Source organism: Monodelphis domestica, chromosome 5 (genome assembly GCF_027887165.1).
Source record: "Monodelphis domestica isolate mMonDom1 chromosome 5, mMonDom1.pri, whole genome shotgun sequence".
NCBI lineage: Eukaryota > Metazoa > Chordata > Mammalia > Didelphimorphia > Didelphidae > Monodelphis > Monodelphis domestica.
This window is the reverse complement of record NC_077231.1, coordinates 250,803,797-250,823,419: the sequence shown is the minus strand read 5'-3', so window position 1 is coordinate 250,823,419 and position 19,623 is coordinate 250,803,797. Positions and strand designations below refer to the sequence as shown.

General features: G+C 34.0%; 1 protein-coding gene across 23 annotated transcripts in view; it reads right to left on the bottom strand.

The window, feature by feature from the left end:
- PARD3 (par-3 family cell polarity regulator) overlaps positions 1 to 19,623 on the bottom strand; it is a 730,632-nt gene that overhangs the window by 182,246 nt on the left and 528,763 nt on the right. For 17 of the 23 annotated variants that reach the window (XM_056800896.1, XM_007504759.3, XM_007504751.3 and 14 more), the window contains one exon: positions 6,528 to 6,638. The exons of the other annotated variants lie outside the window; for them this stretch is intronic. In XM_056800896.1, coding sequence (XP_056656874.1) covers positions 6,528 to 6,638 — 111 coding nt within the window. The remainder of the gene's footprint in view (positions 1 to 6,527; positions 6,639 to 19,623) is intronic. 23 annotated transcript variants of the gene reach the window in all.

Genomic DNA, 19,623 nt, shown 5'->3' with positions numbered 1-19,623 from the left:
AGAGTGTGAACTATTGTTTAGAAACCTGTGTAGAATATCTGAAAAGATTTGTGCAAAATCCTTTCCAAATCAAAATCAACAATGAATTTGTTGACAATACATTTAAAATTTAAATGAGAATTCACCATCATAGTAGTAGGAAAAGTTGACAGGAAGTGAAATCTCCTGATCAGATAAATCTCTCCTGAAATATGCTTCTTATCTAGAGCATTTATTTACCAAATCTTGTAAACAATTGAGAACTAGTAGGGACTTTAAGATCTATGTAAATGATTCCATCTAAAAAATATAAAATGAAGTGAAATCAGAAGATTGGAATTATAAATATACTAATATAATGCTAACATTTTAGGGAGAAAATATAGGCAGGATATGTGAAAAGCAGGCGAATTTTGGAATTTTCATAGTAAAAGAGGCAATGTTTTTAATTATATTAGCAGTTTTTTCAGCTTTCCAGGATTTACAATGCAGTCCAGACTTGAGTACTATAAGACAAATCAAGTTGAATTGTGAGCATATTGATGACAGTCATAACTGGTATTTAAAATGCTTTAGGGTTTGCAAAACACTTTACATAATCACAACTATCTTATGAGGCACAAGCTTGTACATACATTTTACAAATGAAGAAACTGAAACTAGGAGAGGTTAAGTGGCTTGTACAGAAACACACAGCTTGTGAGATAAGTCTGGTTCCTCCTGATTCTAAGCCTAAACATTGCTCCACTAAGCCAAGTCTCTAGGTTTGATTCCTCAAAACTACTGAAAGGCTAAAATTAATGGCTGGGCAATGACTCTATGAAATTATGTGGTCACCAATATTTATTATATCTTGAGTTAGAAATTTATTTACAAATATTTACAAAATGGAGAGGAAACAATAGAGAAATGTGAAGAGTTTAGAGAGGTTATCTATCCTATCAATCTAAATGTTTAATCTAGCCAGAGATTAATTGTCTCTCAACCAGGAAGGCTGGTGGTGAGTAACCATAGCATCTCCTCCAAAATGGAAGATAGTCTCTTAGGAAACTAGGAATGGAGTCAGGCCCAATGAGGTAGTCCAGGAGTCAGAACCTAAGTCGAAGCCGAGTGCCAAGCCACTGTCTCTAACAAAGCTCCCTGGAAGACTATCTCCAGAAGACACTCTTCTCAAAGATAATCTGCTCTGAGAGAGTTTGGGGCTTGCTTTTATGGTGATTTCTTGTCCCTTCCCCTTTTCAAAGTGGCCAATAAGTTTCCAATTTGTCCAGCACTGCCCAGGAGGCAGTGTCTGTGGGATTCACACCTTTCATCCTCTGAAGGTATCAACTTTTATCAAAGGCCTCTGAAGGTGTAAACTCTTATCAAAGGATTCACATGTTTCTGACTGAGTTAAAAAGGAGGAGCTCTCTAAGTGATGTCAACTGCTCTACTTAGTGTTAAGTAAGGGTGTTTTTAAGTTTTTAGTTGATTAACTCAACATAGACAAAGAGAATGAAGAGTTCCCTTTCAAAATGCTCCCTGTGATTCTTTGGAAGACTAGTCTCCCCAATGAATCATTTAACTTAACCAGCTTATACCTCTGAAGATTTTCTAGCTACAGGTGAATACAATATTTTACTTTTCTAAGAGGGAAACTACAATAGTTAGAGATAAGAGAGAAATAGGAGAGAGAGAGAGAGAGAGAGAGAGAGAGAGAGAGAGAGAGAGAGAGAGAGAGAGAGAGAGAGAGAGAGAGAGAGAGAGAGAGAGAGAGAGAAAGAGAGAGAGAGAGAGAGAGAGAGAGAGAGAGAGAGAGAGAGAGAGAGAGAGAGAGAGAGAGAGAGAGAGAGAGAGAGAGAACAAAATCAATGTTTTTTAGGCACAGTGCCAAAAAAACACAAATCAATTAGGGGACAATCCCCTTTAGCCCACAAGCTTACATTCAAAATACTTGTGTTCACCCCCCCCCCCATGTAGTAAATTATACTCCAAAATTCATTCTGGATCTTCTGATGCTATGGAGGTTTCTTCAGACATCTTTAAACAATTACTTTTCCTAATTCAAAGAGTTATGGAAGCTCCTTTTCCTGAAAATTTTCTCAAACAATTTAAAATTTTGGCTTTTATGACAATTATATAATATCATATGGGGAGGAACTCTATTAGCCTGTTGGTGGATGTCTTAGCAACTTTTTGAAGAACATACAGTATGAATATATAAGAAAGTTGTGAAAATTATCCTATCTTTTGGCCCAGAGATCTATACCCAAAGAAGATTATTAAAAAGAATAAAGACCTATCAGGACAAAAATCAGTCAGGGTGGATTTATTCATAATACTAAAGACAATACAAGAAAACTGGAAACAACCTGCCTTCAGTAACTGGGAATTACCTGAATGCAATGTGGGTTCTCAATGTGATGGGATATGATTGCACCATTAAAATGATAAATGTAAAATAAATATAGCAGAATTAGAAACACACCATGACTATATAAGAAATGACAAAAGCACATAGAAAATGGATTTGATGAGGCGAAGTAAATGAGCGCTACTGTTGCCAGGAATCAATCTCTCTTTCTCTCTCTCTCTCTCTCTCTCTCTCTCTCTCTCTCTCTCTCTCTCTCTCTCTCTCTCTCTCTCTCTCTCTCTCTCTCTCTCTCTCTCCTTCCTTGCTTTATTAAAAACACACACACACACACACACATAAATGTAAACATAAACACAGAGCATGGAGGGAAAAAGAAAAATCAAGAGAGATTTATGGTGATTTAGATTTGTTGATTTTTTTTTTTCATTTTAAACTGGAATACTCAAATGATCTGAAATCTCATTAGCTTGTAGATCTTTTGTGTGTGGTTTTTGTCCTTGTCCTCCCAAAACTTTGGCTCTAATATGCTGGATGTCCCCACCAAAGGGCTACTCCAATACTTCATTGTATAATGAAAATGACCATTTCTTCTGCCAGTGGAACAAAAACTTTTGGAGGTTCTATTATCCTAGATTGTTCCTGAGCTTGGCCCTAGGAACAAACTGCATATTTTATGAAGACCAACCCTACTAATCATGAAGGGGCATAAACTAGTAGGATAGTCACCAAATGATGAAGTTTTGGGGGTCCATGTCAATCCATAAAATAGGAGAAAGTAAAAAATAAAAATTGCAAAATAATTTATAAAATTGTAGGACACTACAATGATGAATCAAGAACTAAGAGACAGTTCAATGACAATCAGTAATAAGTAAGAATAACACATGCCCTGAGAAATGACTATATATTTATATTTAAGTCTTCTGCCAACCATCTTGGTTTCTCTTGGGAATTCATGAAGAATCTTATATGCAGCAATATTCTTTCAAGTCAATAACACAGAGGAGATATGAGCACATTTAAAATGAGGTTCAACACATTGAAGACATTTAGAAATAATAAATAATAATATTGGTATGACTGGTTCAATAAGTGTTAAAGTCAAACACATTATTTGGTTGATCTCTATGAGAGTTTAGAGAAAGTGTTATTGTAAAAATATAAAGTACAAAAAATTGTTGTAAAAATATAAAAATAAAAAATTGACAGTGATCTGGATAAAATTCTATACTATATAATCAATATAATCATTCTTAAATTATGTGCATAATTGATTTTTAATGGACCATTCATTTGTTCTCTGAGCCCCAAGGATTTTGAGTATAATACTCTTATAAATAGATTCATTATGACCAGAAGTCATATCATCATCAGAGGTGCCAGGCTAGAGATTTTGAACCAAAGAGAGGATGAAGTGAATTACACTGCTGAAGAGTAAACAATTTACCTAGAATCATTAGGTAAAAACCCTCATGAGCTAGATATATTGTAGTTTGTTCTCTGAAGTTGTTTTAAAAATTTTGATGAAAATATTAAAACTGTTCTGAAGCATAGCCCTTGTGAAAAGGTAAGAAGTAACCTATCAAAAGTATAAAGAATGGTACAGTTTAGAGAAGAGTTCTTTGGCATATAGCCAGAAAGACTCGGTAGTGGATACCACTTTACTGTTGTTATCAGATTGCAGTCTCCCCAAATAATGTTTATAACTATAAATTTTCATATACCAAGAGATATAAGCATATGCATTCACAGTATTTGTCCTACTTGTGCTTTGAAAAAGATAATTCCCTTCATAATACAACCTCTAATTTAAGTCAATAAAACACTTCAATACATAAACTAACTGAAAATTATGAGCAGGTAGGCATGCTAGAGAGTCCTTTGGTAAAACAAAGAAACACAAAATAGCAAATGGCTAATGACTAGACAATTGGAAAGAACCACTAAAATAAATACAGTCTCAAATAAAAAATTCAAGTCCAATATATTTTCCTAAGTTGTGTTGTGAGATATTTTAGTGCTGTATATTTCATTTTATCTATTTGTAAAATGGGACTGATCATGTTTTGCAACTTTTCATATAATGTCACTTTTGTTAAGTTAACAAAATAAACTTATATACTAATTTCTCTGAAAACTGAGATAAGAAAATAATGGATGTCAATACTCCCACCCTCTAATGTTGCATTCTCCATCCTGGTTTATTGTAATAGCCTGTTAATTATGCCCCTTGTCTCTCCCTTCTTGAATCTATCCTCCATATAACTACTTGAAATGACATTCCTAAAACACCTATGTCCAATGTTATTATACTCCTCTCAACAAGTTTTAGTGACTTCCAACTTCATCTAGGCTAAAATACAAACTCTCCTCTCACTGGTATTTAAAGATCTTCCTAATAAGGTTCCTATGTACATAACAAACATCATACACACTAACAAACAATACATTATGATTCATGAACTCTACATTACGGATTATTTCCTGTCGTCCTGTACCCCAGTGGCATTTCTTAGTTCATCTGTTCCCCCCATAATTATGTTTTACATGTACATGTGTGTGGGAGGGAGAGCATAGATATATCCACACCTATGTATGTTACATATCTATTTCCATATTGTTTCCCAGTTAAACGAAAACAAGGAATTTTTTTCCATTTTTGTTTCTTTCTTTCTAGAACATAGTAAGAGCTTATACATGCTTATCAATGGATTGAATATTGTCACACAAGACATTCCACTTTCCCCAATGTACCAGGATGCTCTCTGCCCTTTGTCTCTTGGAATCTCCAGCTCCTTACTTTAAGGGTCAACTTAGAAATCATCTCCTACATGATGTCCACAGTTATCTGCTCTCCTTTAATACTTTTCCCTAACTTATTCTCTGTTTTATACATATTTACTTAGGTACATGTTACATTGTACAGGCACAGACTGTCTTTTGATTCTTTTTTTGTATCCCCAGGATTTAGCACAGTGCCTGCCTGGCACCTAGTAGATGTTTAATAAAGGTTTATTGATTTACCCAGTTGAATGTAATTCAGAGTAGCTGCCTTTTTTTTTTTTTGCTATCCCCGGCATCTAGCATATTATCTGACATAATTTAAATGAATATATTATCTATCACTACCTGCCTCTCACTCCATAGTAATGAATTTCAAATAGCTGTTCCGAAATTGAGTCATGCAGACACTTAACACTGGTCTTAGCTTTCTTATGAGCTACTCATCTCTGATTCAGACTACCTACATTTCTTACATTTCCCTTTTTAAAATGAGCTGTAGTTGCTCTATCCTATTCTGAGAGGCATTACAAAGAAGAATAAAAATAAAAATAAAGCTGCCTGAAACTTCTGCAAGAAAGGTGGTATTTAATATTTATGCTATTTAATTTCCCCATGCTTCTTAAAAAAGAAGGTTGAGAACACTCCCAAACCACATGGAAAAATGCCCAGAATAGAGCTTCTTGTTTCCCATTACTATCATGGGAAAGTTTGGAATCACTGAGAATTTTTAAATCCATCTATTTAGAGATACCTTAAAGAAATAATTTTATTTTCTTTAGTATCATGACTTAAAACTATTCAAAGTGATAATATTCTTGGCTATTAATATTAATGGAAAAAGAAATTAAAGCAGAAAATAGCAATAGAGTTTTAAAATGAGATAAAATTTTTTTAAACCCTAGAGCTATAAAAGATAATGGGAGGATAAACAAGAATGATACTTTATAAATTAATATTTTTGCATGTAGAATTTTAGAAACAAAACATTTTAAAATGTGAAATTTAGTAAAAAAAATTAAGCACTATTTAAAAGGTGTATAATAAACTACATTTATTAATTACTTAGGCAAAGTTTAAAGTGTTTTTGAGGCTTTTAAAATATTCTAGAACTTGTATCTATTTCATTTTTCAGATTTGCTCACATAATTACTGCCTACTATTACCTTCTCTGCAAATGATCTTGGATACTTCCAAACTATCTTTGATTCCTCAGGTGAATTCAGTATTCTTATCTTTCATGACATACTGATTCCACAAGAAATGGTACTTAGATTAATAAGGCAGTAGAGGAATACCTGTTTTTTTTTTAAAGCAAATCCCTTGTGTGTGTGTGTGTGTGTGTTTGTGTTTTAAGAAGAAAACAACCAAAAAACCTCCCTCTAAAGAGCTTTAATCAAATATTTTAGTCTACCTCTCCTGTTCTTGCTTCATTCGTATTCTCTCCTCTTCTGAAGTAAGGGCTTCCTGTACTTTTATTTTACCCGATTTCTCAATCTTGTCATCTTTTCGATGTTTGCCAAACCTGTTAATAACAAAAAATCTAACTTGTCAATTCAACCAAAATGAGTTTTCTTTCTCCTTTCATAAAGATATATGCACTCATTGTAATATGAGCTACTATTTAAGGGGGAGGATAGAGATGCTCAAACCTCCTGTGGTGTTTTTCAGTACTGATATGTTTCATTCAGATTCTCTTCTTTCATTTTTAATAAAGAATCTTCCAAAGAGAACCATTTTGGAGCATATAGCATTCAGAGTTTTATCATCAATAAAAAAATCGGGTCATATTTATTAAATATTCAATTAATTTATATGCGTTCTGAACAATTCTGCTATTGGAAGATGGAAATGAAAATTGAAATCAGCATGGGTATGGTTCTTTTTTCCTCACTTAGGAACTACGAAGATAACCCACAATCATCTATTTAATAATCTCCTCATAAACAACCAGTCTTCTTTATTTCCCCAGCCAGGTTTATTGGACACATTCATCATAGTTGAAAAACTGACAAACAAGACCATGTTTGCAAGGTTTAAAGTACAATAGATAATTTACATTGCTATAATACTTTGTGCTTATTAAATTGGAAGTTTTTAGGCATTCTCATCAAATGTTCTCTGAAATCTGATGAAAAGAGATTGCCAATTGTGGCATCTTTGAGGTGGAAATTCACATCTGAAGAAAAACATAGTTTACTAATGAAGACAATGATAAGGCACATGATTGAAAATTGGTCAGACTGAGCTTTGACAGCTGAATGCCTGTAGTGAAAGCAGCTAAAGCCAAGCTGAGTTTGTGTGTCCTAAAGAATTCTGAACCCCCCACATTTTTAAAAATGCCTTTCCGTGGATTTTGCCTTCTCTCAATAGAAACAAAAAAATATTCAGAATATTTGCTATCTAGGCCCTTCACTAAGACCTGTAGTCATTCAATCAACAGCTTTATTTCCTAAGGTGATCAGGGAAAAAGGAAAGGAACCTCTATGTTCCAAAATATTTATAGCAACAATCTTTGTGTTGGCAAAGAACTGGAAATTGAAGGGATAACTATCAAAGAGGAATGGCTAAACAAGTTTTGACACATGATTTTTCTGGAATACTAATGTGCCATAAAAAATGATGAACAGGTTAATTAAAAAAAAACATGGAAAGATCAACTTGAATTATGAAAGGAGAAATGAGCAGAACCAAGAGAACATTATATACAGCAACCGAAATAGTGTTTGAAGAATAACTTGTGAATGTCCAACTACAGAGAAAGAACTGATAAATGTAAATAAAATATAGTTTTATGTACATATATATATATATATCTTTTTATCAAATGATGCCTTCTCTAATGGGGGGAGGGTATTTTAATGTAACAAATAAATACAAACATTTAATAAAAAAACACAATGCTGCAAAAAAAAATAAGGAAGTTCTTGTTTTGAGAGTCATTCTTCAACAAGATTTAGTGCAGTTCTAAGTTAGTGAAGCTTAAACTTATACTAAGACTTTTGGGACTCCCTGAATATGCACATTCTGCCCTTTTCCACTTCTATCTCTGGAACATCTCTCCAATGTTGTCCTTTCTCTCCTGTAATTCAAGTGCTAATAACCACTTGTGTAGACTATTACAACAGCCTCCTATTTGTTCTTTTTGCCTCTAGTCCCTCCCCATTCTAATCCATCCTTCATGAAGTCAGTGAATTAAGTTTCGCAAAGAGCAGGTATGACCATATCACTACTCACTTTCCACTAAATGAACTTCAGTGGCTCCCTATTACACAAGAATCAATAAATCAATCAACAAGCATTTGTTTGATGTTAAAATAAATCAGATGCTATGTTATACACTAGAAATACAAAGAAAAAAATAGTCCATACTCTTCCATTTAATTCTAATGGGGGAGATTATATAAACATGTATATAGAAAATAAACACAGAATAGATAAGAAGGCAATAAAAGGTATGGAAACTTAGTAACACATCCTCTAGAAGGTGATGCTTGATGAGAATTTTAAACATCATTTTGTTTATTTTAAGGTATTAATAACCAATGCCTTTCTAATTTTTTTAGTCTACTTCTGCATTCTTCCACTCTACTGTTTAGTCAGATTGATTTACTTTCTCCTTTTCAGACACATGACTTTCCTATCTCTGTGTCATTGAACTGGCAATTTATTATGCCTAAAATGCTTTCCATACACACATCTTCTATTGGCTACAAAACCAAAAGCAAATCATTGTTCACCATAGACCTGATAGTATAGACATATAATGGATGTCCTAAAAGATTTAGTGCAGTTCTAAGCTAGTGGAGCTCATTATACTAAGACTTTTGGGACTCCTTGAATATGCACATTCTGCCCCTTTCCACTAAAATGTAAGTTCCATGAGGGTGAGGAATGACTCACTGTTGTTTTTGTGGAACTGGACCTTAGCTCATTTGTGGCATTTAGAAGACATTTAGTAAATACTTGTTGATTATATGACTCAGGTACAGTTATCTCTATTCCTTCTTAAGTTTTAATTTTAGTGGTTTTATTTCCTATGTTGTGAACTTCTGAAGGTTTTGCTTTTATTTTTATTAATACTTGAAGCTATATAATGAAGAAAAATATTCAACATTTTCTAGTTCTTGAATGTGGACTACATTTTAAATAAGACATACTACATAAGGATTAAATTACATACTATAATCAGTTACTCATTGTTAAAATCATATATTAATGCATTCATACATATGTGAATAAGTATATACATTTAGACTCACACAACTATGCAACATTGCATAGAACATGAAGAACTGACCTGGAACCAGGAAAACCTGGATTCAAAATGTGCTAATGTATGATGGTAGGAGAGGACATATTAGGTTCAGTGAACAGCAACTAGGTCAGTTTGGTGCTAAATCTAATTATAGCAAAATATATGTAACATATAAACATTTTTAAGAGCATAATAATGGAAATATTTCCCCAAATAACTCACGAACACTAATTGTTTAATCCAATGGAGTATGCTAGAACAGCAAGACAACTCTTTTTCCTATCCTTTTGTCAAGGAACTTTTATTGCCTCAAACTGAGCTGCAAAAATTATTACCATCATAAAAATATCATGTATTCGCATCTGAGAAATCTCTAACTTTGAGATTTTATGTTATATAAAATGAGTTAGACCCCCAGAATTCTACAAAATACAAAACTGTATCAATCAAATTTATTTACAATGACTCATTTGTATTGGCAACCATTTCAAAGTTACCATTTTCTCCTTTTATAATTTTTCTCTGTATGATAGTATGTCATCATATTCTTTCCAGGAAAATATTGCTCTTTTCCTTAGGATAAATTGACACAGAATCATCATATACCGTGATGAGAGAGAGAGAGAGAGAGACAGACAGACAGACAGACAGACAGACAGACAGACAGACAGACAGACAGAGACAGAGAGAAACCGAGGGTGGGAAGGGAGAGGGAGGGGGGGGAAGGAAGGGAGAGAAGGAAGAAGGAAGGAAGACCCTTTTTTATAAATTAATCTAGATATTTCAGAGCTCAAAATTGGATTTTTGGTCAATTAGTTATATAGCTGAGGTCAAAGAATGGTCTTATGCTTAAATAACAAGATCATTTCCATCATGCAAATCTGGTTTCAAAATACTATGTACTAAACTGGAAATTGAGTATTTTATCTCATATATATATAAAATATAACTCATAAATTTAGGAAACAAAGAATGCTTAAATAATGATATGAGATTTAGTCCCTATCACCACATTTTTCCTAGTATTTTGTGATAGAAATATTAATTGGCATTTTCGAATATACTGAAATTTTTCAGTCGCCTATTTAGGAGGGATCTAGGTGACTTATTACTGAACTGGACTTGCATATGCCATCTACTTAAAAAATAAGTTTGAGTTAAAGATTAATTTATACAGAACAAAAAAATGCAGAGGCATAATGTCTGTATGATAGCAAGCAAGCAATCCCCTAGTTATTTGGTATAGATAAGTAAATCCTGTGATTTCATCAAGGCATTCTTTAAGAGCACAGCATATGGCTTGATAATTGGAGCACAAACAGATAACTCAGCTATAATTTTATGACAGACTGAAATAAGGGCCATAAGTGAAAAATATTCGATCTTTCCTGGAGAGTGAGTATGTGAAGGAAGAGAGCAACCCGAGTCCTGTTCACTCTAATTGCCAATGTACTCCAGGGGTTCTACTTAATTTATAACTGCTTAATTTTCCCCCCCTCTGCAATAGAGGTCAAAGAAAGTTTCAGCTCTAAGTGAACTTTCAAAGTCAGATTCACATTTCTAAGCCCTACATAACCCATGAAGACAATCATTTAATGTCAAGACACTTAAAAATTTGAACGGGATCAATTATGTTTCTTTTATTATCTTCAAAAAGCCACTGCTGCTTTCAAGCAGGTCACCTTCCTTGGGAACTACACATCTGAAGGAAGGCATGTTCTTACTAATGGCATGTTCAAGGCACCAGCCACTACCACCAGAGAGATAGCGGTTTATGAACTGATGCCCCCACTTTTGAACTCTGACCTTCAGACAGAGGAAGCTCATCAATTGTGGGTGGTGAAAGAAAGTGAATTGTCCATGGCCATATCTCCTCCCCTCAGGGAATCTTCCACTGCCCATATCTTTCTACAGTGACATGAATTTGTAAAAAGAATGTTTCTCTTAGAATTGGGGGGTGGGGGAGGGAGCAAAAAGAATAAAAGCATTTTTTTAAAGTGAGAGCCTAGAAAAAAATAATCCTTCAAAGTTGTAGGTACATAGAGCAGACACTTGAAAGAAACTAAATGCTTACATTAAGGATTTCTTTGAGAAAAAATAAAATAGACTGGAGCTTATGTGCTCAGAATAAATGTGATGTTAACTGGACTGCTTAGCTTTACCCTCCCACATGGCTTTTTTCATAAAGGGACATATCAATTTCTTCATGCAACTAAAGTAATTTCAATGTAATCTGCTAAATGGGTTTTACTATGATGCGCTACTGATGAGATCATTGTCGTCTGCCAAATCAGCCACATATTTTATTAGAATAAAGAGCCATGGAAGAAACATACATTAGTTGATTAATGAAGAAAAAAATGGATAAAGACAAAAATTCTGTAGAATTGTGTGCTAAGATATCAAAAGAACTATGATTAAAAATCAACAAATGAGAAAGGCTTTCCAGGTCTACATGTTCATGATTTCGATTTTAAGACAGCAAGAATAACTCTATGATAATAGGTATGCCACTGCAATGGAAAAATACTACTGAGATACTTTAATATTTCAGATATAATATTTTCAGTTACTAAACTAAGAGATCTCTAGAAAACTATGTTGAATGACAACACAGCATCTTATTATAAAAAGAAATCAAAATATAACTGGTTCTTTAATGTAAGGGTTTTTATTAATTTTTTTATTAAGAAATGCCATATAGCAAAGAAAAAAGTCCCAAAATTCTACTGCCATATTTAAAAATAGATGAACAGAATATCCTGAACCAATTATCTTCTGAGCCTTGAAGAGAAAAAAATTTTAACTATAATATTCTAAAGCACTCCCCATTGAACTGTCATATAGATAGCCAGTAATTTTTCTTTCCTCTTTGCTAATAATTATCAAGGTATCTATATCTCAGTAGAAGCTTGGCTGAAATTCATGCCTGAATATTTATCCTTATAGAAATTTGGAGGTTAAGGGACACTGCTTTAGAGAATTTAGAACAGATAAAATTAAAATGCCAACCACCACCAGAGTAACTTGTCTTCCTTCTGTCATTCTCCCCATTGCCAGACTTCTCCATCATTTTGGGAAAAGCTTTTATCTAATACTTCACATCAGTCATCTCCAATATATCTCTTTATCTTAAATCAATTGCCTAGTTTTGCTACTTCTTTTCATCTCTTATATTTCCCAACATTTCTCTACTTATACTCGACTAATAATTCATCACTCCTTAGCATGAATTCTTCCAACTTTGTAGGGATTGAATTCTTATTAGTCATGATGGTATATTTCATAAAATACTGAACTAAGAAGCAGGAAGACTTGTGTTCAAATTTTGCCTCGGATAGCTGTGTGACCCTTGGCAAGTCATTAACTTCATTGGGCCTCAGTTTCTCATCTCTGAGTTAAGGATGTTGGACATGATGACTTCTAAGTTCTCTTTCGGCTCCAATTCTATGATACTAAGATTCTGTGATGCTCTAACCTTCCTCACTAATGACTATTTATTCAGAATCATAGAATTTCAGCATTTCAAAGAATTTCAGAAGCTATATGATATAATCCACATCTCAACAAGAATCCTCTTTTACAACATCCCTGAAAAGACATCATCTGGTCTCTGCTTGAAGACCATCAACATTTGAAAAATATTTCCCAGTGCATTTCTGGACCTTTCTGATTTTGGGGCAAAATTTCCTTAAATCAAATGAAAATCTAATTTTGTGCAGCTAGCACCAATTGTTCCTTGTTCTGATCTCTGGACTTGGAAAAACAAGGGTAATCTTGCTCCCAAATGACTACCTCCACATCATCACCTTCTTTGCTCACAATTTATATTGATGGCATGCCATTCCTCTCCTTAAAAATCAGTAGTACTTTTCCATTGCCAAATGATTAAAGTCTTCTGTGATAAAATGCAGGAAACAGATTTGCTGATTTTATAGGTCCTTTTGACTTCTTAGGATTCCAGAATTTTATTTTTTTATTTCAAAACCTTTCATTGGGGTGTGCTGAACTCAAACTGTATTAGCTTTGTTTTCTTCAGATTCACAATTTAACCCTTTGTAACTTCAGATAGTACCTACTTTACTTCAAAGCCCTATAGTACTCTATAGCTTATCCAGGGGGCCAGGATTCCCCAAAAGCTTAAAGAGACCATGTTCTCCCTTCTAGCAAGAAGCCTTTTTAGCTTAATCTAAAATCCTGTTTCCTTTCACACCAGTTTCATTTCTCAACTCCTGCAAGACTTGGGGACTTCTCAGACTTTTCTCTCATACCTCAGAGAGTTCATTATTGGGAAAAATCCTATGATCCTGCAAGATCCCATCCACCTAAACTCTTCTTTTCTGGTGTTGTCTCCTCCCATCCCCATTAGATTTTAAATTCCTTCAGGGCAGGGACTGTCTTTTTTGTACTGTATCACCAGTTCTTAGAGATTGGCTCACAGTAGAGTAGTTAAATGTCTGATCGATATGGAACTCTTTAAGCTACTCTATGTAATCATCATCCCATAAATGTTTTTTCCATCCCTACTATGTAGTTATCCTTAAGTGGTGGTATGTTTTAAATATGTTGTTGTTCGGTCATTTCAGTCAAGCTTGACTCTCCATGACTCCATTTGAGGTTTTCTTGGCAAAGATACTGAAGTGGTTTGCCATTTCCTTCTCCAGTTCATTTTACAAGCAAAGAAACCTGGGCAAATAGGAGTAAGTGACTTTTCTAGAGTCACATAGCTGGTCATTGTCTAATGCCAGGTTTGAACTCATTTCTTACTGACTCACTCAGGTGTGATGCTTTATCTACTATGCCACCTAGCTGCCCCTACATTAAATGACTATCTGAGAATTTGACTACTGGCCTAATGTTTCAGTTCTAAGGTTTATAGTCTATGAACACGCAATTTGCTCATTTTAAATTGTCTTGATAACTGCTAAAGAGAAGGCAGTACATCTCTGAAATTTTTTTCATCTAGTGCCTAAATAAGGGTCATGTGAAATCAAGCCAAATTTCTTTTTGTAAATAATGGGTTGATTTCATTAACTAGTCAACTAATTAATTACTAATTAAAGGAAGTCATCCTAATGTTTGACACATAGAGATACTGGTTAATAAATTCTCATGAATCAAAATAAATGAAAATTGCACATATTATATATCCAAAGGCCATAATGGTAGCAATAGTCCCAAATCCCAACTCATGTGCCATGAACAGAGATTTGTCAAGAACAGTTCATATCAGGCAGAGAAAACCTCAAAAACCATCCCAAGCACTAGAAACTTTCAGTAAGATTAAAGCAAGGATAGCCTGTTTCAGCCAAAGTCATTTGAAATGGTTTAGATAGGTGTGATAAAAATAAAACTAGAGAAAGAATATAAAAGTCATAAACATCAAAAGGAGAGAAAGTTCTCCCATTAGCCAATATGATGGATTATATCAAATCAACAATGAAACTGAGATAATGATGTAAGTAGGGTCACAAAAGAAACCAAAAGAATCAAAAGCTTTTCTACATAGGAATAACAAATCACAAGGGAAAATAATAGAAAGGAAAGTCCTTTTAAAATAATCCTAAAATGCACTTAGGAGTCATCAGTCTACCAAGGAACCATCAAGACTTGTACAAGTATAATGACAAGATAGTCTTTAAAGAAATAAATAAGAACTTAAATGATTAGCAGGCGATTGAGTACTTATGGATGATCCACAAGTAAATTAAAGATAACACAGTCTAAATTAACTCACAACTTAAGTACTAAAACATTGTACTAACAAGATGATAATACAAAACTAGATAAAATAGTAACAAAATGCATTTGAAGGAATAAACAATTTGGACTCTCAAGGAAAACATTGAAAAACGGTTGGAATGAATGGATAAAGGAACTTCCAAACTTCAGAATATACACTTTTAGGCAATAATCATCAAAATTCTTGGGTACTGGCTATTTTTTTAAACAGTGAAATAATCAAAATCAGATATGGGTGGATTCATTCAATAACCCAGTGTTTGATAAACTTAACAACATAAAATACTTGCATAAGAACTCTTCTGCTGACAAGAACTATTGCTGAAAAGGGATTTGGCAGAAATTTGGTTTAGATTGACCTGGCATAAACCATTATAAGCTCAAAAAGGATATAAGAACAGAGAATTACAGAATTAAATAACAAAAAGTTAGAAGACAATCAGATCATAGAATTATGACTAGGGAAAGAATTCTTAGGCAAATGAGGTAAATGGGTATTAATAAAAGATAAAATAAATGTGATTATATGAAATTGAAAAGCTTTTGTACTTCTAAAATCAATGCTACTATGATTAGAAGGGAATCAGTAAATAAGGAGTTGCATTAAATACCTCTGATGAATGTCTAGCACTAAATATTATTAATCATAATACTTATAAACTATAAAATTACACAGCACCTACTATGTGCCAGGTAATAAGTTAAGCACTTTACAGATGTCTCTTTTCATTCTTACATCATTGCTAGGAAGTAAATACTGTTATTAGCCTCATTTTACAAAGGAAGAAACTGGGGAAGGAGAGATTAAGTGATTTGCCCAGGGTTCTCATAGCTATTAAGTGTCTGAGGCCAGATTTGAACTCAGGTTTTCCTGATTCTAAGCCCTGCATTTCATACAACTGTGTAACCTTGTTAACCCTAGAGAACTAAGAAACATGTAATAGCAAAAGCCATTCCCCAATGGGAATGGTCAAAGAATACCAACAAAAAATGGCTAAAAGAAAAAGTACAAACCACTTAAAATTCCATGAAAAACTTCTCCAGAATACTAATAATAATAAGAAATGCAAATCAAGCAACTCTGAAGTTGTACCTCACACCCAGAAGATAGGCAAAGATGAAATAAAGAGGGTAATAGTCAATATTGCGATGGGGTTTTGTGAAGATATACAGATTAATAATATGCTAGTGATTAAGAAGTATACTGGTTCAAGCAATCTGAGAATTACACTAAAAAAGTGATTAAAAAGTTTATACCTGCTGATCACGAACTCCCTTTGCTAGACAAAAGTCCCAACGATGTCAAGGATAGAAGTAGAATGTATTCCCCTCCCTCAATATTTCTAGCACCATGTTTTTATGGGTAGCAAAGAACTAGGAACAAAGTAGAATTCCACTGACTGGGGAATGACAAAACAAATTATGGTATGTGAATAAAATAAAAACAATTATTGTATCCTAAGAAATGATGAACATAAAGGACCAAGGAGGTGTGGGAAGAGTTATATTAACAAATGGAAAATAATGAAAACAAAGAGAATGACATATGGATGGCTACAACAATGTAAAGATCAAGGGAAACAAAATGTCATACTTATAATTGTTGATATGTGATATGATATGAAATATGATAGAATTCCCTCCAATGGTATCTTCATCTATACTATATTTATCTTGTATGTTCTGATAATATATATTGACTCCCACTTTAAAGTGGAAACTCTGAAAGCAAGGTTTGTTTTTACTTTCTGTATTAAGAGAGCTTAGTACACTAGGTAGCATATACTCAAAGTTTCATTCAGTCATTTTTTCACTTATATCTAACTCTTCATTACCACATTTGGGATTCTTCTTGGCAAAGATACTGGAGTCATTTGACCTTCCTTTTCTAGCACATTTTACAGATGAGGAAACTGGAGCAAATGGGGTTAAGTGACTTGCCCAGTGTAACATAATGTCTCAGGCCAGATTTGAACTCAGGTCTGTACTCTATCCACTGCCTCACTATCTGCCCATACTGAGTGCTTTATTGTTTGACCGGTAGATGGATAATGATGGAGCATAAGACTCAAAAAGAAATATAAAAACAAAGCTCCCTCCCTTTTTTGCAGAGGTGAGGGACGCTAGAGATGAAAAATAGCATAAACTGTCAGCTTTGATGGATGTGTTGGTTAGTTCTGCTGATGCTGATCTTTTTCCCCCCTCAGTCTTTTTGCTCTATGTTATGAGTTGGCTCTCTGAGTGTGGGAAGCAGGAGGGATATAGAGGGAAAAGAAGGTGAAATGAAAACAAAAGATGTAAATTAAGCCCCCCTTTCACAGGTCAGTGGGCATTTTTTCTACACCAAGATACACACCAAATGCCACAGTCATCTGTACTGACATATGCAAAAACTTTCAGCCAACAAAGACAAACTACTCCTACCCAATTCAATGGACAGATGGCTAGGGATCCATTAGAGCCATTTTCCTTTAGATGATATGTTTTTGATTACTTCCCATTTATTTAATATTACATACTGAAAAAAACCACTCCCCTCCCCCCCCCCCAGTTTTCATTCATCTTTACAATTCAGGTCTCATAGAGTCACCTCCATTTACAGAAAAAACTCAACATTTTTGACATGTCTCCTACACTACAGAGGATCACACAGAATTTAGAGATGTTCAAAATTTAATTGCTGTCATGGTAGAGGACTGATTTGTGTAGTAGTGAATTGAATGAATCAGGCAAGAGTAAACTGATTATGAAAAGTGATAGAAAGTTCTTATTTAGGCAGAAAACATCTTGGTAATCAACAAAGATGAGAGACTTAGTGAAGGATACATGACTATCAGATGGTGTTTTGAAAAATGGGATGTGGTTTTAAGTTGCCTAAGTTTAGTAGGGGTTCTCTTTAAAAGGAAATTCTCAAACTTGAGGACCGTTATTTGATCGTATGCATTTTCATCAGTGCCAGTCTGATTAGATTTAATAAACTAAATTTGTGCTTCTTGGTATCTGAGAACAGAGAAGTGATTTAAAAAAAGCATCTTATCACTAACCATGCTAGAAGAGCCTTTTAATGTATAACATATACTTAACGAAGGCACGTCTCCTTTCCACTACCACCATTTACCATACTTCTGAATGCTTTCTTTCTGCTTGCACAGCCAGAATTATCTAATCAAGGATTCACTGATATGCTCAGTAACATGACACTTTAGGGATCTTGGAAGGATATGAACACAGAGATATTAAAATAACTATTAAACAACTGTAAATGGGGGGAACCCCACAGACCCAGATTAAATCTTCACTATGGTAAGGATGATTGTACCTCCCAAGATGAAAACAGTAGGTTTCAAATATCATCCATCAGGAGTTCAACAAAGTGATCTGGCAGACATTTATCTCTTAGTGAAATTTTTAAAAAACAAAAACAAAAACTCTGAAAATAAAGGAGCATTTACCCATTATATGTAGATATTTTAAGCAATAAGAAATGAACAAATATGTATCTAAATTATCACATTTAGTCTATTCACAGCATCATTTGGTTCATTCAGCCATGCCATTTTTCTTTCATAAATAAACTGTTCGCAAAAGGAGGTCAATGAACAATTTTCATTCTCTATATATTTTTGGAAATCTTAATATACCATAGTTTATTCAGATCATAGTTATATGAGAATCCAGATCACACTAACCCCAGTAACCCTAAAAACTCAAATGAAATAACATGCAAAGCATGAAGACACACAGACTTCCCCAACCCTTTGGCTAGATTGACTCCATTATCAATAAAAATAAGAAGTTAAATCCAGCAAAGACAACATGCAATTCTGATTTTTCCAGATACTTAACAATTTGGGTTTTAAAATCAACAGTGTCCACTTAACATGTTTTTGAGAGAGTATTTTACATAGCAGCTCCTCCTCTGTCACCCTGCTTGACTACATTACTCCTAATTCCTGCTCTGTGCATTTTAATGCATTTTTGTTTCATAATACAATACTACAAATTGCAAATTACATCTGGCTCAAGGAGTGATTATGAAAAATATGATCACTGCTGCCTTTGCTCGAATAACTCTGATAATAATGAGGGATTGATTGAGCTCCAAGCAGCCCGAGTGATGAGGGGGTCAATTTGAACATTTCCTATTAAGCTTCTTTTGTTAGACTCAACACTTTGCCAGGTCAGAGGCAAATAATCATACTACATCTGGTTACCATGGTTTTAGTCCTCCCAAAGCATCGAAACAATTCAGTAAATGGTACTGCCCAAAGGCAGACCTATAAGAAATGCTAATGAGACCTGGGTCATAAAAATACATGCATTTACACTAGCACTTGAAAGAGGAAAAGAAAAAAGTTAGAATGACATTTAACTGCACACCTTTTACTACTGAGAAAGTACTTTTCCAAGTCAGAGTGGTCCCCACTAGCTTTATGGCAAAGAGGAACCAGTGTGGTTACAATTCGTGTCTGAGTTACAGTAAAGATTAACTACAAGCCAAACATATTTG